Consider the following 22,713-nt stretch of genomic DNA (forward strand, 5'->3'; position numbering starts at 1 on the left):
CTCTTCCAGCCAACACTAGAGATCAACCATCATGCAGGGAAGTCTTTAGACAGCTTCTGTAAGTGGCAGAAAACCATCCAACACCGGAGCAGCTATGGGAACGCCATACCAGACAATGGGATCGCTCACCACGACACTGCTGTGCTTATCACCAGGTCAGGCCACCAAACTGAAACACCTATCTCACATGAACAAAAAGTATTTTTAAAATATTTTTCTTTTTTATACGAAAAAATATAATAAAAATATATTATAATAATATAAAAATATGATATTTTTCTAGCATGACTTGTGAGTGTGAGAGTGTTTTTAACTCCGTCCACAACAGGGATTCTGATTTTGAAATACGTGTATTTTGTCTACAGGCAAGCATACAATCCAACAGAGAATTAAGTTTCCAGTGATACAATAATTGAACTCAAATAACTTTCTCAGACCTTTATGTCCATTTTCTCTGTAACATTACCAAATTACATAATTCCTTCCTCGAAACTTTCCAGGAAATTATTAGGAAATTGCAGACTTGCTACCATTTATATCACATTGGCAAACATTCCAAAGTGTGGCTGCACCACATAGCTCGGTTTATTTATACAACTCAACCTCCTGCTGCAACTTCTCCAGGTCATTTTTGCAAATAAGAATATGTTTAGTCTGTTTTCCTGTTCATTCAAGGGTTATAACAGTGTTATCTCCGTGCTGATTTCTTACATTCTCAGCCCCTCTCCTCATAGGTTTTCATTAAGTTAAGTCCAAGAGAGTTGGCCTGTGTCTTGTTCTGTCTGGGGTGACGATAGCTGAGGTTGCTCTGCCCAGCTCGGCATCTGGAGAAAAAAGAGAGATCTGAGGAGGGAGCGAGAAACCATGACAGATTTATTTAAAAAAAAAAAAAAAAAAAACGGTTTAAAGAAAATCGAGTGACACCCTGAGAGCAGGAGAAAGGGAGCAGAAATCAAGGCAAAGCTGTTTTGAATGTGACAGCGCTGCTTTCTCTCAGTTGTCTCTTCATTTCTCTAACTCCACTCTGTTACTGATATTGTTGCAGGAAAACAGACAAAACCTTGGTAGACGCATATTAAACACTGATGCTATTGACTGAGGAATGTGCATCAGCACACAGCCCAACCACGGTTTGGTCAGTCATCTGATGGGGCTTGTCAGAGCTGCCATAAATGCTTTCCTATCCAAACAGAATGTGCTATAAGATCCTGTTGCAGGAGGTTAACTGAAATGTCATTACTGTTCTTTTAGCTATGGTTGTGGTGGTGGCTTTGTGAGAACATTTTGGTTTTACGATGGCACTTATCAAGCAGAGGATGGAAGCTGTCCAGACAGATGACATACAGTGACCCCTGCAAGACTTCCTGCTATTGTTCTTTTAAAACTCTATCTATCTGCTATCACTGCTGTCCACTGTCTGTCCTCAAATGTCTCTGTGTATATTTTGAATGTACTGCATGTACATCTCCAGTATGTTTGTATGTGTCTGAAAGCATATGTAAGTGTGATTATAACATTCACACAATCTTTTAAATGATGCTGCTTTAATCGCCTGGTTTATTTTCCTTCCCATCTGCAGGTACGACATCTGCATCCAAAAAAACAAGCCCTGTGAAACCCTAGGTAACACACACACTCACACACACTCACACAAACTCACACAATCTCTCCTCTCTGTTTCAGGACTTCTGTTTGTCTTGTGTCGTCAACATTTTTATTATCACAGCGTCAGTAAAGAGTTAAATTTGCTTGCATACCTAAGGAAACCCCCACTGACATAACACATTCCCTCGCCCCTAACCGTAAACTTGACAATCACAACTAAATGTCCAGCCCAGCCCAAAACACTGGATCAAAACACACACACACATTTTATTTTGCTTCAGTCTGATTATTTTCAGTCTCCCCATTTCCAGAAGTAAAGATTCAAAGATGTGGTCTGTAGTATAGTCGGGTTTTATGTTCATTGTGTGTGTGTGTGTGTGTGTGTGTGTGTGTGTGTGTGTGTGTGTGTGTGTGTGTGTGTGTGTGTGTGTGTGCGTGCGTGTGCGTGTGTGTGTGTAACAGGTCTGGCTCCTGTAGGAGGGATGTGTGAGCCAGAGAGAAGCTGCAGCATCAATGAGGACATTGGTCTGGGAACAGCCTTTACTATCGCCCATGAGATAGGACACACGTGAGTAACACACACATACATACACACAAACATGCACATGCAATAATATTGCCATTTTGTCCTTTTCATTTCCATCTCCAGGCTTTGCAAATGTCATACAAAAAAGGGAGAAAAAATATAAAGAAAAAGTTTTCTCCCCCTTTTTTTGTTGATAGTATACTTGTCAATATGCCTGTTTTACCAGGCTGACTGCATGGTCAGTAGACCTGCATCATGCATGTCTTAGCTGTCTGAAAGGGTTATTAATCTTGTTTAACAGAATACAGTGGGGGTCACATGTTAGAAATCTTTAAGGACATGTTTAAACATCACAATGTTTCATGTAGAGATCATGCTTGTCATGCTGTGACACACTACGACTTGAGGGGAAGTTCATAACCCTGTGTGGAAAAACACAGAATCCCTACTAGATCTATGGTTGCTGTTTTTTAGTTGAGCCTGAAACACAAAATATCTCTGAAAGGATCCCTGAGGTGTCTCATGTATCTCCCTCTGCAGAGAGATTGTCTTCAGATTACATCTCCACATCGTCTAAGACAGTTTTTGTATTCTTCAGCACCACGTTGAGAATGTGTTAATAGTTGTGTATTTTCTTTCAGTAACACTATTTATTTTCCAGTGGAATTTGTAACATGTGGAGTTGGTACAGCACTTGGATATGCCTGATTTTTTTTTTTTAATATCTGGATCCTCTGGGTGACTTGGAGACTGTGATTTACAAGACCAGCTGTTCTGGATCACTTAGTAACTAGTAATTGTATCTGCCTATAAGCCTTATTTCTGTCATGAATGCAGTAAATCAGCAGAGATTACTGATTTAATTTCTGTTTTTTCTGAGAAACCATTGAGTTGGTTTGTTTTGGGGAAGTATTCTTCTTGCTCAGAGTAATTGAGTATTACTCAGTTTCACTGTGTATGCACACAACACTGAGAAGTATTACAACAGATGGTAGATCCATTGAGGTCCTGCCTCCCTAATGATTAACACAGGTAGCTTTCGAGTACTCAGACCCCAAGGCTGTCTAGCCAACATGACTGGACATAGTGTGCTGATTTGTGTGTGTGTAATGAGTAGGCTTCCCCAGCCTCAACACAATCAACAGTTGTTTTTTAATTGCCATATAAATTGTTTTGACATCACAGCGCAGCATTAGATTAAATCCAGGCCTGTCTGTGGTGGAGGGTACCCACATGAAAAGACAAGACAGACCAAGACAGAAATGACTCAGCTGAAGGATAAACGCTTTCAGAACATTTATATTTCAGGCTCAAACACAGCTACTGTGAGCGTTATCACTGTTTGTCATGATTGCTCAGTGGAAAAAAAAACACCAAATGGATTTTGCAATTATAATAGATTGTTTGGTCTATAAAATGTTAGGAAGATATCAATTAACATTTTCTCACAGTCCTTGGTGACATCATCAAATGTCTTGTTTTGTCTGAACAACAGTCCAAAAATATTTCATTTACAGTGGAAAAAAAATTAAGAATTTAAGATTTGCCATTTTTACGAAAGTCAATTATCAAAATGGTTGCTGATTAATTTTCTGATGATTGACAGACTAATTAACAAATCAACTAATTGTTGCAGCTTTAGACTTGACCTCATGTTGTGCAGCATTGTAGTCTTTTTGTTTGTTAAAGGTCAAAATAAATTTGACAGTATCTGCAGTGGTGGGATGTTGAGCGATCACAAGGTGTAAATCAGTCCCCGATTTTATGTCAAATAGAAAACCAGCAGTTGAGTCCTAGTGGAGAGAACTGCAGTTTATTGAAGACCACTGTCCTAATAATGAAACATCTGGTCATATATTTTTGATAGATGAAGGTGAACACTTGTGACAGCTATGGACTGTGCACTTTCACATGTCTGTTCTTTAGATCCCTCTTGGTTATCCACAGTGATCTTTTTTTCCAATGTCCCCATCCACACAGCCTCAAAGTGTTGTCACTGTATCATCATGGGCTTTAGGTTTGGCATGAACCATGATGGTATGGGGAACGCCTGTGGCCCCCGCAGCCAGGAGACCGCCAAGCTGATGGCTGACCACATTACCATGAAGACAAACCCATTCATCTGGTCCGCCTGTAGCCGGGATTACATCACCAGCTTCCTGGAGTGAGTCAGCCTATCAGATATCTGCAACACCACAAATAATTTGGTAATTAGAGGTTTCAGATAAGAAAAATTCACTTGGATGTCGGTGTAACATTTTTGATGGTCAGAGAAACATTCAAGTTACAGATGGGTCTTGACAGTTGGAAAATCCTCTTCAGTTTAATTATCTGCTGCCTGTGCAGCATTTCAATAAAACAGTTTCACTTTGGAAATCCTCAAAACAAACAATTAAAACATTGCTACTTATTGTGTATTTTAATCTCCCTCCTTTTTTTCTAATGTTTGTTGTGCTTTAGCTCAGGTATGGGCTCCTGTCTGAACAACGTCCCCCCCAAGCAGGAGTTTGTGTACCCAACCACAGCCCCTGGTCAGGCCTACGATGCAGATGAACAGTGTCGCTTCCAGTACGGCATCAGATCTCGACAGTGTAAATATGCGGTGAGTGCTCTGTCCACACTGTCCCACTTTTCATTCACGTTTCAGCTTACTTTTCCTCTCTTTCTCATCTTGACTTGCTCTCCACTGTCTCTCCCTGGTACTTGGTAAAATGGATTAAATCCTTTGTCACAGTATTGGTAATTTTATCTTTCAGTATTTGTAGGATATTTTCTGTAAAATCAACTGAGAAAATAATTAGGCGAGATTGTCTATTTTTTTTTTTTTTTTCACTAAAAATGCGAAATAATGTCTTGTGGTACATAGCATCCTATCGCCCAGCTTTTCTCACCCCAAATATTTTGCCCTCACAAGCATCTCTCTCCTAATTTGCAGTTGTTGAGAGAGGTCATCGCAGTTTTAAGTCTTGTAATTATCACCTCCAACCCAAACAGCTAGAGTTCTCAGGTTCTCATGTGACTTTGAGATGGTATACTGCATTTTATTTTCAGAAGTGGTTGGTAGCAGGTTGCTCGTAATGGATTTGATTGGATTCTGCCTCTATAAACAATATAAATGTTGCACTCTCTTTGTGACGGATAATTATCACTCTGATTTATGTTCCTCTGGCTCTCTCCTCCAAGTCGGCGTCTCTGCGATGACGTGAGACATCTTGCAATACCATCGCTGAATAGCATCCACTTTATTGCATGGTCAACTTTTACGGGGCCAGGCTCAGAGCGAATGGACATCTGGAAGAGCACACTGCTTTATAGACTCATTATTATCGATACTATGTGGTCAGAGCATATGTACACAATAAAACGTAACCCATGTGTTATAGATATCGCTGTAGAGGGAGAAGAGGAGTCAGCAAATCCACCTTGCGTCTCTATAATGAGTTTATATAGAAACACTCTTGACGGGTTGTCTCATTCTTTGCTTTGTTCTTTCCCTTTTCTCACTTTCTCTCCGTCGTCTTTATTTTCTTTTCCTTTCACTGACACACTCACAGGAAGTCTGCAGTGAACTTTGGTGCATGAGTAAGAGCAACCGTTGCATCACCAGCAGCATTCCCGCTGCAGAGGGAACCATCTGTCAGACCAACACGATAGAGAAAGGTGTAAGTAAACATATAATAACTCCTTTTTTCTACATTATTCTTTTTTAAGGGTAGGGCATAAGGATGTTGCTGGTGTAGGTAGGATAGACGTTAGGTTGAGAGTTGTATTTGTTCATCTGGGATCAGTCCTCCTGATTTTTGCAAGACTTAAAAAGCAGCACATGTCCTCATGCTGACTCATCTTCTCTGACATGTTTTCCAATGAAAATATTTATAAGAGGAACCATTTTAAAAGGAAAAAAAATCATCCTGAAAGAGTTTTTTTTTTCTTGGGACTGTGAAGTATCTTGTATCTTGGTTTGTTTTGTTTTCCCTTTGAGATTATGATTGATATCATGATATTTGCTTCCATTAGTCTGTTGGTTAGCCTTTTTACGATGCCTTTCCACTGTTGTGGCCACCAGAAAAATTAAAATTAAACTTTTTTTTTGATGAGTCCTTCCTGTTATTGCTGTTGTGTATTTATGAGTATGATTTACTGCAGTGGTGCTACAAGAGGGTGTGTGTGGCATATGGGACTCGTCCGGAGGGCGTGGATGGAGGCTGGGGATTGTGGTCACCCTGGGAGGAGTGTAGCAGGACGTGTGGAGGTGGAGTCTCCTCTTCTGTCAGACACTGTGACAGCCCCAGGTAAAGGTCTCAGCTGAAATACATTATCAGTTTTGTGGCAGATGAAACTCAGGGTGCTAAAGCTGACTTCAAACTTTAATAACTTCAAAATGACTGGAATCTGGAATGGGAATAGGTCCACAGACATTGGTTTCTGCAAAAATGCATTTCAAAATTCAGCTGGAGTTAATATGAGGCTTCAGTGGTCTGAAAATCGAGAACGATTGAATCCAGTGTTTAACTGTGTCCTGTTCCTGGCAGCTGTGTCTACGTTTATTACCAGTGTCTTGTCTCAGCAACAAATCTACATTTGAATTTCATGAAGCTCCCCCTGCCACAGTTTAACAAGAAAATGCTCTCCAGGGAAATACAAAGAGGGAATTTTAAACAAGAAAAAGCAACATAATTTGTAAGATGCCTTTGTGATATAGCTAACCCAGACAGCTATAGCCTCATTAACTTCAGCTGAACTTTGAATGCATTTTTGACCAAAAAGAGAATCTGTGATTTTGTCTTAAGTGTTGTTGCTCAATGAAAGTATCACTTCTCTGCCAGTATGAAGAGAAGGAATACATACAACCTCCCATAACTCTTTGAATAAACCTTTGGCCACTTGAGTGTTGTATTAAGATAGACTTGAAAAAGTCTGAATTTAACAGTCATCACTGGGCTTTTCCAATCAGGGTTTCAAACCCCTAATTTGATGTAGGCTTGAAAAGGACATTGTGGGAATAAAATCTTCTATTTTTGTTCTGTAAACTTGTAGAAAAACTGGCAAACTATTTAGACAGTAAATTGTAGTGAGGCATTGATGCAATATGCTGGATCTTGATTTGTGATGATACTGGCCTTGCTCAATCGATGAAATATGGAACAGAAGTCCCCGATCCACATTAAATATTTAGTAACCAGTCTGATAAAACCCAATTTTAAACACATTCTAGATATATATAATAATACATATTCAGATATCTAACATACCTTTTTAATCGTGTATGAAATAATTCAGAGTCTGAGTCATCAGAAAACAAGCAGACTTGCTTTTGAATCACAGTCACCAGATCCATCATCTTGAATTGATTAAGCTGAGAATGAATTGACCCAAATCTGAGGCCAGCGGTGTTGTCTCCTATTATTTCTGAGCATCATTTTGCACATTTGCTTTGGCTCCATCATGTTTAAATTTGTTGAAAGTTTAGCAGAAGCAGCCATTTGATGGTGGCTGGCTCTGACTTCCTTTTCAGCTCCTTTTTTGAAATACAGAGGTGTTGTCGTGATGGTCTGTGATAAACAATGAAGCAATAAAAGAGACAGACGGCGAGATTGAAAACACCCTGATGGAGGCAGACAAAGCAGAGATCAGGAGCCAGCGCTGTGTGGTGATGTGATGGAGGTTAGATCTTGTTAAATTGTACTCAGATGTGACTGACTGGCCTGGTTCTCTTTGTGTTTGGTTGTAGGCCAACCATTGGTGGAAAGTATTGTCTAGGGGAGAGAAAGCGCTTCAGGTCCTGCAATATTGATGTGAGTATCACTACTCTTCATCATCATCACACCATCACCATCAATCGGTCAACACAACATCATTTACTTGATTTCATTTGTTTTGTGTTTGGTCATTGCACAGGACTGTTTGTGGTGAATGTACTGTGTATATATACAGTGTGTATTATATATATACGTGTGTGTGTGTGTGTGTGTGTGTGTGTGTGTGTGTGTGTGTGTGTGTGTGTGTGTGTGTGTTACAGGAGTGCCCTGCAGGCTCTCGGGATTTCAGGGAGATTCAGTGCTCTGACTTTGACAGCGTTCCTTTCCGGGGAAAATTTTACACCTGGAAGCCATACAGAGGGGGTGAGTGACTAAACCTACTCTGTGTGGGTTGTGTGTGTGAATTTATTTGCGTCATGGTGTTCTGTAGTGCAAATGGCCTTAATATCACTGCCAACCAGTGTTTATTACAACTTGTTGTGATATTCATAATTTTTGGCCATCGGTTATGTTGGTTCCATTGGTAATGACAACATTGGCCCTCACTAAAGTAATTGCTGAGATCTCTATGGGTCACCAAGCAGGTGGGGGCATCAGAAATCCAAAAGTGTGAGGTAGTCATTAACCATAGAAGAACTGTGTACATAACCACAAGTGCAATAAGTCTGTGGTTCAGGACTTTACAACTATGAGTTGTAAATATACTGTTCACCTTCATTTTCTCGTTCCTATAAGTTTGTCCAACCTGGTAGTTTATTAACAACCTGTATGACAAGTTGTGATTCTTCAACTTCTTTGCAGTGCCATGGCACAGGTACTACTGATAATTTTTTTTTTTTTTTTTTTTTTAACGTCTAAGGGGTAATTAAAGGGGATTTAAAAAACACAAAGCCTTATATCTATACCAGCTACTAACAGGCCATTACATGCGCTAAAAAAACTAAACCCCAGTGAGCTTGGCAATCTTTCCATACAAAATATTATATCTGTTAGGTAGGTTAATACTGTAGAGTTACCTGCATAAACATATATAAACTAGTTAAAATTAGCCCCACATGGACCAGCTACAACTTTAAAACGCTGCCTACACTTGAATATATACTTGATATACGATACTGTACATTTTGCTGAACTTAACTCATAAAAACTTAAATTATAAAACAAAACAAAAAAAATATTAGAATTACTACTTATTATAATTTAACTTGGTTTTGCAATCCAACAACCTCACAACAAACCTCACACAGCAAGTCAAAGGAAAGTGTTTTTTCTCTAAAGACGAATTTAAGTCTTCGGTGACTGATACTAAATAAGTTGATGACATGAGACGAACAGAAGTCTGGAGACAGAGAGGAGGGTGTGTGTGTATGTGTGTGTGCGCGTTTGTGTTTATGTGTGTGTTTATGTGTGGAGTGAGGAGAAAGTGAATCGAAGCTGCAGACACTCTCCCTCCTGTCTGGCTCGCAGATGCTGGCTGCAGAGAGCCATGCATCCCACAATGCCTTGCAAGAATTCCTTGCTCCTGATGAACACTACACTGGACGTGAAAGATAAATAGTTTCAACGACATAACTGCCTTTAATCTAGCCCTCCAATAACATAATGGCTTACAGAGATGGCCGGCCAGCCAATTCCAACTTCAGGCAACAAGTGCTCCTTTCATCAAGTCAGCTGATTTTACAATGGAAATCCCTTACAGCTGTTAAAATAGGAACAGTGCCATAAACTCTGCCCTGCGTTAAGGCCAGATCACACCGCCCAGCCCTTTCTCTGTCCTCTGCAGCCTTTCACTCTCCTCAAGTCCTCATTTCAGCTTTCCTCCTTTCACTTTTACCCTCTCACTCAGGGAAGAGCAGCTTCCTTTTTCTTTGTCCTGTCTGCTCTGGATGCCTTCTCTGATTTTATTTAGTTCACCATTATCCAATCTCTCTCTTTCTAGTCTGTGTCCTGAGACACTGAGAACACATACAGCCTTCCCCTCTCAGCTCAGACAGCCAAGGACAGTTCATTAAAAAAAGGTCTGTCATTTTAAGCATCTTTTTTTTAAACAAGCTGCTCCACATAGCTGTTCTCAGTCCAGCAGGCTTCACATTCAACCTTCACACTCCATACAACACACCCTGCAAGTTATGATACACACACACACACACACACACACACACACACACACACACACACACACAAAACTTGCTGCAAGCCATGATTGCCCTGCCAAAGCTAGGCACCATGGGAATTGTAGTTTTCCGTGGTCTGACCACTTTATCGTCTGCAAGCCCTGCCAGTGCATACTCTCTCTCTCTCACTTTGTCTTTCTTTCTCTCTTTCGCTCCTTCCCAGTACATACTGTACCTGCTTCAGCACTGCCAGCACAAACAAACACAGCCCAGACTGATGTCAACAGCCACTCAAATAGTGGAGCTGTTGGCGAGCTACACAGATGAATGAAGGATATATACTACTTGGCTAGAGAAAACATCTCTAGCAACTGTATGTGTGTGTGTGTGTGTGTGTGTGTGTGAAGGGAAAGAAACAGAGGGCAAATAAAGAATGAAAGGATTAAAGGGTATACTCATGCACGTGCACATCTTTATACCACCTAGAATCAGTTGCCTGTATTATAAATGGCTGTACAGTTTATAAACCGTATTGTTGATTTAATTGCTGCTGCTGTCAGAGAGGTGTTAACCCCAGATGTGATCATTCACAAAACATTCCTGTGTGATGCCAGGGAATGGTTTAATGTCTCTCATGACCTGTCCTGTAACATCTCCAACACTCCTGATGTTGTCTTTCAGAATAAAGGTAGGAGCAAAGTGTTCATCAGATAGGCTGAGTTTTCAACCTATGCATGGATGATGTCTTTTCAAGTAGCAGTCCCTTCTGGCAAATGTCACTGTGTTAGGATACGAGTGTAGATTAGTGATAACGATATTTGGCAGGCTTGGACACATTTGTAAATTGACTGTGGGTTCCTTTTGGCAGGTTTACCAAATAGCTAAACATTTCGTTCCAAATCTGCTGTGACAGGTAGCCTGGCGGTGTGGTGCATGCAGCATTTCCTTATTGCTAAATATTTGAGTCCTCTGGACAATGTTAATGTACTGTCTACACATGTAACAGTGTGTTTCATTATGCATTTCCTTTTCTCACAGTGTGTTTATTTCCTCACACCAGTGGAGATACTAAACTCTTAACACTTAAACCCTTATGAACTGATAAAGAAATTATTTAACTAGAGCTTAAATGCTGGAACATCAATTCATTGATAGGAAATTAATGATTTTGATGTCACATTACATTCATGATGATGGCCATTTTTACTATTCTCTAACATTGTCTAAACAAAGCCATAAATTGATCAGTAGATTAATTGTTAATGAAAATAGTCTTTAGGTGCAGTATAATGACTAATGACTGAATAACATTTGTCAGTCATTGCATTGGTTCTCAGGCTTGAATTTATTACCTGTTAACATAATTTGCAGTTGAGAGAAAATCTGTGAAATAAGAAAAATCATTTATTTGCCACAGTATGATGGTAATTTGGACCTCTGTGAAATGTGTGCCGTTTTTTATTTAAATTTGTAATTTTTGCTAGTTTAGTTTCAGTATAAGTATTTCTACATCTTTCTGTGAGGTCAGTCTGCGACTCTAGCCACTGTCTTGCTGTACTGTTTATGTATGTTTACTTGCATTTATTGAGGCAGAACAGTAGTTTTGTGTCTGTGGTTATATAGTCAAGGGAAAGCAGAGACCTAATCACATTCAGCTGCTTGTTCTCTGGTTTGTCAGCACTGAAAAACGTTTCCTAGTCCCCTGCTGTCTCCTCTCTTGTTTATTCTGCCTTGTCACTCTGCACCCTTCATTAGGCAAAACAAAGACTTGCAACCAGTTATACATGTTAATATGACATACCTTCTTTTTTTTTAACTGCATACTTCATCAAATTGTGTCTGTGTGTCCAGGTGGTGTGAAGCCCTGCTCTCTTAACTGCCTGGCAGAAGGTTACAACTTCTACACAGAGCGTGCTCCAGCTGTTGTGGATGGCACACCTTGCCGAGATGACTCCCTGGACGTGTGTGTAAATGGAGAGTGCAAGGTGAGATAAGAAGATTTAAATGTGTCTGTATGACTGCGCTGACAAAAGCTGTGGCTGGGGGTATTGTGTTTTCAGGTTGTCCATTCGTCCATTTTTCCCATTCTTGTGAATGCGATATCTCAGAAATGTCTTGAGGGAATTTCTTCAAATTTGGTGCAAACATTCACTTGGACTCAAGAATGAACTGATTAAATTTTGGCGGTCAAGGGTCAAGGTCACTGTGACTTCAGAAGACATGTTTTGACTATAACTCATTCAAATAATTCATACACTAATTACGACACAATTTAACACAAATGACTAATATGATAAAAAGAAGACGTGATAACATTATATTCAACTGGTGAAAGGTCAGCTTCACTGTGACATCATAATGTTCGGGCCATTATTCAACACTGTAACTCAGGAACAGAAGCGGAGATTCCTCCAACTTGACTGGTTGGTGGAGACATACATATATAGACATACATATAATAATTCTCATTTGTCTCTACACAGCGAAGCAAACGTTTGGTTGAAGTGCAAGCTGTTATAGTGTACTGTATGTCCGCATGTGAGCAGACAGTTTCAGCTGAAGCAGCAGAATAAGGAATCAACACAAGACTGTCTTCAACTGAGATAGTATTGTTTATACTCGCTCTCTAGACTCTGGACAGCTGCCACTGTTAAGCTTACACACAGGCTGCTGACGATCATCACTATCAGCTGCTGAACTGAAGAATTATCGTAACTTTGGCAGCACTCTTAGATTCCCATTACTGATACTCTCTCTTTAATCCTGGCTGTTAATGAAAACAAAACTTAACTGCTGTTCATATTGATGTAGTGGAGACCACCTGGAGCTCCAACAGGTCCCTGGAACCTATGTTGACACCCACATGGCTCATTTGTCAAGGGATGTAGACAAAAAAAAAACCCTAATAGTAATGGCACACAATTTACGGGGTTGGTGTTGATTCCCAATCTGTTGTTTTTGGATATTCTTCTAGTCTAAAAGTAGTAAGTTGAAGTTTTGCACACGGAGTAAACGATGTAAGCAGAGACAAAAAGGAGAGGCAACAACTTCAGGACAGCCAGCTTGTTGTTTTGTAGAGAGCCAAAAATGTTTATTTTTTTAGCCCCTTCACTTTATTTTAAGTGTCTTATAGACTGTGGAGCTGAAGGAGGATGGAGATCCTGGACTCATCCAAAAAGAAGATTTTGTTTATCAACATCCCCTCTGTTCTCTCCTCCTCCTTCACTGCTCTCTTTTCCCTGTACTCTGCTCTGTTCTGCTCTGTAGGAACTCAGTGACCCTCCAGCTCAGCTGTTAGTCTGTCTGCACTGCAGGCTGGCTCACTGCAGTCTTATTATCTGTCTCTCTTTTCCTCATTCCCCTTCTAACTCTACATCTCTCAGTTCCACTAATTTTCTTACTCTGTTTCTCGATATTTTCTTTCTCTTTCCCTTCTTCTTTCTCTCAATTTTTGCTTTCCAGTCAGCACCTCTTTCTCCCTCTCCCTCTCCTCTGTCGTCTCACCTCTCATATATTTTATGCACACATAAAACTTCAAACACACTGTGGAGAAATCTCTATCTCTTGTTTGCAGCCTCATGCTGGCTTTGGTTCAGGAGTTGGCGTCTGACAATAAGAGAGAGGGGAGAAACAGGGAGACGGGGAGAAGTGGGGGAGGTAGGAAAGGGCCTACGAACAGATGGTCCAGTTGAACACAACATGCTGCTGCAGACGAAAGGCATGTCTGCTAGGGACACTTTCCCCGGATCTGTTGGACAAAATATAGTGTGTACAAAACATTAGCAACACCTGTTCTTTCATGAAATTAACAGACCACAGAAATCCAGGTGAAGGCTACATTCTCACAGGGATTTCACCTGCTGATTTGTCTCAGTTGTAAAGTATAAGGCACGAATCAGAAATGCAACATAAACTTTGTTGGTAAAAAAAGCTTTTCTTGCTGTTGGTCTGTCATTTCCAAAAAGAGTTTCATGCAGACACAGTAAAATGTTGTGTAAAATACCAGAAGCCCTTGAATTTCTTCAGCCATGTCATTGTAGCAATTATTTACCCGAATCCGTGCATTCTTATTGAGGCAATCGTTATACTGATTCCTTTATACCTAATACAAACTTAGTTATTCCTGTTAGTTTTTAGGCAAAGTAATGTAAGACCAAGACAGATCCGTGTATCATCTGTTCATCCAATTATTTCTTTCAATCTGGAAAAATGAAAAAAAAAAAACATTTTTTGTTTTTTATGTGTATCAAAAATAGAAAAGTCCATATAACAAATGTGATTTTTCCATTTTAGATGACCTCAAATACATAAAAATGAAATGGGGTTCCAACTAACGACTGTTATTATCGTTTATTTTCTCGATTAATCGTTTTGTCTGAAAAATGTCCGTTACAATCCCCCAGAGCGTGGAACAACATTCACATTGCTTGTTTTGTCCGTCAAATTCTTCCAAGATATTCAGTTTCCTATAATATATGACAAAGAAAAAGCATGAAATACTAACATTTGAAAGCTTGAGCCAGTGAGTGTGAAACAATTGAAACAATTCAATTGACTAATTACAGATTGGGTGAAATACTGAATAAATGGATGATTAACAGACCAAGGTGAAGTTTGAAAGTCAGTTTTTGAAGCGACAATGTGCCATCTCACACTTAACTTTATATTCCAGCACCGTAGTATCATATGGATTATATATTGTCCTATTGGTTCAAATTAGCTCTAAGAAATACTGTCTGCTTGTAGAGACAACGGGCATCCTGCTAGTTGTGACCTTTCATCATTTTAGATTTCAATAACTCACCACTACCACATTACAAACCCACCAGATAACCACAGAGCGAATCACAGTTTCAACTATGGATTTAGTTTTGAACTGTGATCTAATCCATGTAAAAGTAATAATAAACTTAAGCCTCATTATCCCTCTCTACAATAAGCAACTGTCATATGAATATATGGGAATGAGAGCAGTTGCCATTCATTTTCTGCACTTTTGTTTAGCTTTCGTTCACTGTTAAAGAGTTTGAGTAAAACCACCTGCTTTGCTCATCATGAAACTTATTTATGTCGACAGCTATGAGTTTAGCAACCTAAGAGCATTATGTCTGCACAGGATCAGAAAGCACATCTGGACTTACCATCTGATATTTCTGTGTTTTGGAAAAGTGGTCTGGAAGACATTAGAGGTAATCCCTCAGCCCGGCCTCTGACACCTCTCGACTTACTGACTGTGCCCCTTCACCCATGACCCTGAGTGACCCTGCAGCTCACTCATTTCTCCCTTCTCACAGCACGTAGGCTGTGATCGCATCCTCGGCTCAGACGTTCGTGAGGACCGTTGCCGGATCTGTGGGGGTGACGGGAGCAGCTGCATGTCTGTGGAGGGGCTCTTCAACGACTCGCTGCCCGAAGGAGGTACAGAAATACAACACTCAAGAAGCACTTCTTTCACTCTCCCAGTCATCTCATTGATTAACTCTTTGGAACTGCTGCCACAGACGTTTCTGCACATGTAGGTGAAGATTTTGATGTGTCCTATCTTCATTAGCAGGGGTGAAACAAGGTTTGATTTTTGACTTCAGCATTGAAAGTATATTCTGAGAATCAGATTAGGTTAACGTTAGGCATTCATTATGAGAAGTTATGCAACATAATTGTTCTCTTGTGTCAAAAATGTGCACATGCAAGCTTTGGATTCTGATACTTTGGATTGTGAATGCATCTTGGAAAGCTGCCTCGCCAAGTGAGTTAGGATACCCCAGATATTCAAAATGTATCATGTAATTGTCTGCTCACATGCAAAGCAGCATACTGTCACAGATATTTTTTTGATAAAGCCAATAAAACTCCACATAGCTGCAGAACAGTCATTTATCTCAGCACCTGTTTTACACGTTTCTGGTGAATTCTTAGAGAAAAAAGCATGTGCATATGCAGCAGTTGAGGGGTGATGCAGACCAGATTTGAAATTGGTATTATCGATAGGAACAGTCGCTATTCTTGTCCATCACCACGTCTACATCAAGCAGTTTTTAATTTCTATTAACAAAGTTAATAAATCCCTGGTTTCTCCTTGAATGCCCTGTTGGTTGGCCTTAGAAAATCAGTAGTCTGTCAATATAGTCTTTGCATAGGGTTGTCAAGAAGATATACTTGTGTATCATCTGCATACAAATGAAATTATATGTTGTGGCTAATTATGTGACCAAAGGGAAGCATGTAAATACAGAAAAGAATGGGGCCCACAATCATCCCTAGAGGTAAACCACAAAGAGGTTTCCTCTCAAAGACGCCTTTTGAGCTAAACCACTTATTGTATTTATTTGGGATCATTATAATTGGAATATTATAACGGGAATATTATTATAATGGTTATAGTAAATCGATTGAATAAAATGGTATGATCGGTAGTGTCAAATGTACCTGTAAAGTAAAGCAGGATTAAGATGGAGCAAGGCCAGTATGGGCTACTACGTGGAAGTCATTTCACACATTTGGACCTTTAAACAAAGGTTGACACATCTGTAGATTAAGATTACACTAATACCTCATATATAAACAAACAAATACAATGAATTGAGCTCAATATCATATGCACAAATCATTTTCTGAGCCAAACCAAGACCTCTAAGAACATGAAGACAAACTCAGAGCACATAACGAAGAGCATATAAATATAGACAGTGGGGTCCAAAAGTACATATACATACCATAAACTGTATATGCGTGCATATATTTATCCACCAGCCAACCAGGGACACGTGGCGGACAGATTTAGGTGAGGTCCGACCAGTGTGGCTTGAGGTCCAGCTGCCGTCGTATCTATTCTGGTTACATTTCCCACCACAACACCAACTCCAGAGTCTCTCACCCAACTGTCAACACCACTCACCCCCTTCCAGGATTCCTCAGAGGGGACACACCCTGAGCAGGCAGCCATGCTTTGAACCACAGTGACCAGGCCAGTCCGTCAACCCCAGCTGAGGTCTCAAACACCCTCAAAATATCTGACATTATCACTGGACTCAAAAAATCAGTTAGTAAGGCTGAAGTTGAAGTGTAGGCTGTTTGGTTACATGTTTTGTGATCTGAGGATTTTATCATAGTACTCCTCATAAGTTTGGGGAAATTGCTAGAGAAAGAGATGCAGCACTAACTTATTTCCTAGTATGGGTCAAACTCAAAAATACTGGCTCCTGCAATTTTGACCATGCAACTAGATAGTGTCTTAATTAAACTTTCCCTGACTAATAAAGGCTTACGTCCTTCTAACTCTACACCCACAGTTTGTAACTCAGGCTTTTTGTTTAAAATGTGTTGTGTCCAAGCCAAAGCCGAGACACCACCGTAGGGTTATTTTCTCAGATTTTATAAACTTCCCTCCAGAGCCACGGAGGACATTTTACATCTGTTTTCAGAGTTTAAGTAGTACTGCTCATGACAAATAAACTGATCTTTATATGTAAAAATAGTGGAGTACCCCTTAATCAGCTGCAACCCCAGAATGTGTTGCAGAAGTTGGTCACAGCCATTGCAAGCAAAAATCAATGATGTCATTTATAGAGCTTCTATAACGGTCCCTGGTCTCAGGGTTTCCACAGGATTTTGGAGCCTGCCTGCAGGGTTTACTCCCAGTCATAGCATTAGTGAGGTCTAACACTGATATTGGGAGACAAGCTGTGGATCGATTTCATCCTAAGGGTGCTTGATGACGGTGAAGTCAGGTTTCAAGGTATGAAGACATACTTTTGGCCATGTAGTGTATAAGAGGGTTGCAACTAACAATTAGCATTATTGATTAAGTTGCTAACTACTTGCTAACGATTGCTCTATGAAACATCAGAAAACTGCAAAAATGGCAATCCTACTGTCCTAGAGCAAAAGCTGATATCAAGTAATGTCTTGTGTTGTCTGACTAACAGTGCAAAAGTCAATCTACTATAAAAAAAGACTAAGAAAAGTAGCAAATTCTCACGTCAAAGTTTGATCCGGCAAATGTGTGGGATCACCTTAAAAAAAAATGACTTGAAAAATGGTTAATCGATCATCAAACGAAACGATTAATTTTCTGTCGATCAGTCGTCTAATTGATGCGGTTCAAATGAATAATTTCCGAAATGTTTTTTTGCCAATAAAAAAGAAACTCAGTTCACTTGTGTTTACACTTCACTACAAAAGTCCTGAAAGTCTGACTCAGTTGACTTGGTCACAACTACATTACAGCCTGGTGTCATCTCTAACCAAACTCAATCCCCAGGCCCAGGACTGCAGGCTTATTCTGGCCACAGGCAGATTCATGACTGGCAGAATCACTCAAGTCATGTCTAAGCTTTTAATTTCTCTGAACTCCTAAAGCCTTAATTTAGCACTTCTCGTCTCTGCTTCAGTTATTTAAATATGGTCTACTTTCTGGCACAGCAGGCACCAGTGCAGACCTGAGTAAAAGCTTATGCAGTGAGACAATAGTACCGATGTATATCGCCCAAGAAACCTTTTATCCTCAGCTCTGATGTTCTGATCCTATAGTTAACTAATAACATTCTCCTTAACCTTGCATAGAGTGTTTTATGATTGAGCCAAACTAGCCAAAAGCTACACTATGATATGATAGGAAAAAATCTTAACAACCAGAGTTTCCCCCATACCAGAAAAGTGACAGTTGAAGTTTCATAAAGATGCTCTGTTATTTAATTCTCGCTATGTGCTCTCAGCTTAGATGCAATAATGTCCCTCTAAGTCTCTTTCCATCTGTCCAGCCTGTGGCTCTGCTAGGCGGTGAGTGGTTACTGAAGTGTCATGGGCCGGGGGTTTACAGCTCCTTTGCTCTGTTAACAACACAGATCCTCTGATTGTTAACAGAAGAACCTCACGCTCACACTTCTGCTCCGTCTGTGTGTATCTGTCTGCGAAGCCAAAAACCTCAAGCTCTGTCCCTCTAATCTTCCACACCTCCATCTAGAAACCCGGAGCAGGGTTAGTCTGACCTCTCAGAGCTCTATGGAGAGGTCACAAGCCAAGCCTCTCCTTTCCTCTTGTGGTCAAAGCACTGGAAGGAATTATTTTATTCCTCCATTATTTTTATTCCCTCTTCGCCCAGTGAGGCTGAAGTTATTTACAGGGCTGCACAGCAGAGCAGAGCTGAGAAAAGCAAAGTGAGGAGGGGAGGAGGTGAGATGAGCGTAAAAAGAAAAGGGACAAGAGACCAAAACAGATGGAGGGAATGGAGAGAAGAAGAGAGGAGAAGCCGGCTCTTGGCATCGTTCTCACTCTCTAGCAAAGAGCCGAGCCGAGCAGCTGAGGCTGGCTGCCCAGGAATGCAACTGGAATCTGAAGCCTCTGCTTAGTCCATTGGCGTCCCACAGAGCTAAACACTACTTATGAGTCGCTCCCCTGATCCCCAGTGAATAAACCTCCTTCACCTTGCTTTCATTTTTTGCGTTTGTGTGGGTCTGTGTGTGTCTCAGGTTATGAAGAAGTGGTCAGAATTCCTAAAGGATCAGTGTTCATCCACATACAAGAGCTCAACATCTCCCTCAACTACCTTGGTAAGATGATATTCAAAGCTAACTTTCAGTATAATTGCCTTTCAAGGGAAATAGATAAAGAAATATGAAACCTATGACAAGAACCACAAAGCTGCTACTATACTTATTAACCTTTTTATGTTATATAGCAATAAGATGTGCCCGGTTGAATGTCTTAACCTCGTCTGGAATACTCCAGCATTTTGGGAAATTTGTTGTCTTACCAAGAGTTTGATAGTTAGATCAATGTCAGTTTAATATCTCTGCATTCAATAGGTTTTTTTCACACCAGACTTTTTGACTTGTTATTGCAAGAAAAGCACAGGTGCAGAACTACTTCAGTTTCAGTTTTCTGGGGTTGTTCTTTCTGGCCCACTGTCACCACTTACTGGGACACAATAGAACAGAGCCATCGTCAGTGTTATTAGTAACACCTGTGCTTTTCCTACTATGACAAGTCAAAAGTCTGTTGCGAAAAAGGCCTGTATCACTGAAATACAGGCCTGTTCAAAGGCTTAGGGCACTCAAAGTAAAGTGAGGATGCTTTCAAAAATAATGGCACAAATAGTTTATTTTATTTATCAGTTAACTTCTTGCATAGTACAGTAAACAAAAAAAACTTAATCAAATCATTATTTGGTGTGACCACCGTTTACCTTTTAAAACGGCACCGGTTCTCCTTAGCATACTTGTACACAGTTTTTTGAATGCAGCAAATATTGTTTATTGACATCTGCCTGATTAAAAATATCTGCCCTGAAATACGCAGAAGTAGCTCATGATGTGTGTAGTCTAAATTATGCTACATTTATGTCATGTTGATCAGACGATAATAGACCTCTCTCACACCAGACAGGCATTTCATTTAGATGAGCTAGTTTCAGGTATTTCTGGTGTTGTGCGTCCTGGCTCACTGTAATGGCTTACAGGGATGTTTGATGGAGAAAAATTAGTTTCACCTGTGCTTTTCCTGCTATGACCAGTCAAGATGTCCACCATGAAAAAGATCTATTATGAGTAGCCAAGTTGGAAAAATAGTTGACGTCACGTCTGCGATATCAAAAATTTCTAACAGCTGCAATATTTCCCACTTGGTCAAATTAACTACAGAAGCATCTACAAACTGGTGACAAAGCCACCAACACAGGTAGTTGCATCTAAATAAAATGCAGCCAATTCAGTTAATTTACACTGATTTTTGAATCTCTTGTTACAGAACCTCAACAATGTAACACAATAAAAGTAATTAATTTAAGGTGTTAAAATGGTGTGACCACAGGGAATGATGTGAGAATGTTCCCAAGTCGGAGTAAAAGGAAGTTTTCCTGTTCTTCCCATTCTGCCGACTTTGCTCGAATGCAAAATAAGCTTAAACATTGTAGTGGGAAGCAGTTAGCCTAGCTCATCTTAAGTGCATTACAGCAACTCCAAAGAAAAATTGTGTTTGTGTATTTTACAGGACTTCAGAGGTAGTAACTTTGCTGTCTTTGCACAGTTATATAACTGATGTATTGGTTGCTAGCCTGCTAGTTAACAAGATACAAAATGTAACTAAAAAAGTTTTGGAGCCGTTGTGCAGGATGTTTTCTCAGGATGCTAGAGCCTGCAGGATACTTTTTTCCCCCTGCTTCCAGTGTTTTGTCCTTGCTTGGCTGAATATTTTTCAGAGGAATGTTGACCTGTGTTGTCAAACAGTTTAGGCCTGTGATCATCAGATTAAATGATGCACACCTGGTATTTATTAGCCTGATCATTGTTAAGGAAAAATTGATGCTTGAAACTGCAAATATGTCTCTGTCTGTTTTTGGAGTAACTTTACTCATATATATTTAAAATATCAGTGGCTATAAAACACATTTCACAAACTCCTGGTGTTAGTCCTTTTAAGAAAAAATATCCAGTTAGTGCATGTATTTGTTCCTTTTACTTTACTGTCTTCATTCAATGTCCCTTTCCTCTCTGTCCCAGTGCTGAAGAGTAAAGGTGACCAGTATTTTATCAATGGGAAACTGACCATTGACACACCGCGCCGGTTTGATATCGCCGGCACCACCTTCCACTACAGGCGGCCCACTGACGGGCCAGAAACTCTTGAAGCTATGGGGCCAACAAACATAACCCTTATTGTCATGGTAAGAATAGAAGTACAGTGCATTTTTAGACTAAACAAACCCAAAAATAGGTTTTAAAAAGTTTCGTCATCTTGCGGTGTTAAATGTTTGGACATATATATGTATAGGTGCTGGTGAGGGAGGAGAATCCAGGGATCCACTATCGTTTCAACCCCCCGCTCAACAGAGATCCTCTGAGCGGCTTTGCCTGGCACCACACGTCCTGGTCACGGTGCTCAGCTCTCTGCGCTGGAGGTAGACACACAACACCATTAAACTGATGTCATTTAAGAGGAAACTGCATGGAGACTTAACCTTACCGGAACCATAAACATTACCACGACATGCCTAACCCCAAGCCTAACCCTTACATTACACTAAAACCAATTGTCAACCCTAAAATTAAAGGGTTGGACAAGGTTTTTTTCCCAAAAATATGTGGTTACTCTCAATGATGTGATTGTGTAAACAGATTTATAACAGATGAGGTAAAGTTTTGGGTCAGTTTTGTTAGATAAAGGTGAACAGAAATCTCTTGCCATACATATTAGTCAATTATTTTTGTTTTGATTTGGTTCATTTAAATTTGTTCAAAGACATAGTTAAACATTATGCGAACTACACTTTTGTATGTTCTTGTTGAGTCTAGCACGTAGCACACATCAAACCACATCAAACCACAACTTAATAATTTTACACCCTGGTTTTTGTATGGATGAAACAACCAAGATTTTGCATGTTTAGTGATCTTTAGAGGCAGATTTTTACAACTTTGGACAGAGCTAAGCTAGCAGTTTCTCCCTGTTTCCAGTCTTTGGGCTAAGCTAAGTGGCTCCTGGCTGTACTTTTTCTCACAGATAGGAGAGTGGTATCAGTCTTCTCATCTAACAAATACAAGCCTGTTTCCCACAATGTTGAACTGTTCCTTAAGGGTGAGTTTTTGTATTTGAGGCCACATCGTCCACAGTGGTTGTATATATTTAATTTATATAAGAACAGCCTCATGTATGTGTTATGAATTACATCAATCATCTCCCCCTTTCTGTCTCTCTCTCACATGGATGTACAAAC

General features: G+C 40.0%; 1 protein-coding gene across 2 annotated transcripts in view; it reads left to right on the forward strand.

The window, feature by feature from the left end:
- adamts10 (ADAM metallopeptidase with thrombospondin type 1 motif, 10) overlaps positions 1-22,713 on the forward strand; it is a 52,516-nt gene that overhangs the window by 22,436 nt on the left and 7,367 nt on the right. For both annotated transcript variants that reach the window (XM_056377930.1, XM_056377931.1), the window contains exons 8-21: positions 10-155; positions 1,580-1,623; positions 2,068-2,173; positions 4,149-4,295; positions 4,592-4,733; positions 5,686-5,793; positions 6,278-6,423; positions 7,863-7,926; positions 8,151-8,253; positions 11,856-11,989; positions 15,299-15,422; positions 19,472-19,552; positions 21,500-21,663; positions 21,771-21,897. In XM_056377930.1, coding sequence (XP_056233905.1) covers positions 10-155; positions 1,580-1,623; positions 2,068-2,173; positions 4,149-4,295; positions 4,592-4,733; positions 5,686-5,793; positions 6,278-6,423; positions 7,863-7,926; positions 8,151-8,253; positions 11,856-11,989; positions 15,299-15,422; positions 19,472-19,552; positions 21,500-21,663; positions 21,771-21,897 — 1,636 coding nt within the window. The remainder of the gene's footprint in view (positions 1-9; positions 156-1,579; positions 1,624-2,067; positions 2,174-4,148; positions 4,296-4,591; positions 4,734-5,685; positions 5,794-6,277; positions 6,424-7,862; positions 7,927-8,150; positions 8,254-11,855; positions 11,990-15,298; positions 15,423-19,471; positions 19,553-21,499; positions 21,664-21,770; positions 21,898-22,713) is intronic.

Source organism: Seriola aureovittata, chromosome 6, assembly GCF_021018895.1.
Source record: "Seriola aureovittata isolate HTS-2021-v1 ecotype China chromosome 6, ASM2101889v1, whole genome shotgun sequence".
Lineage (NCBI taxonomy): Eukaryota > Metazoa > Chordata > Actinopteri > Carangiformes > Carangidae > Seriola > Seriola aureovittata.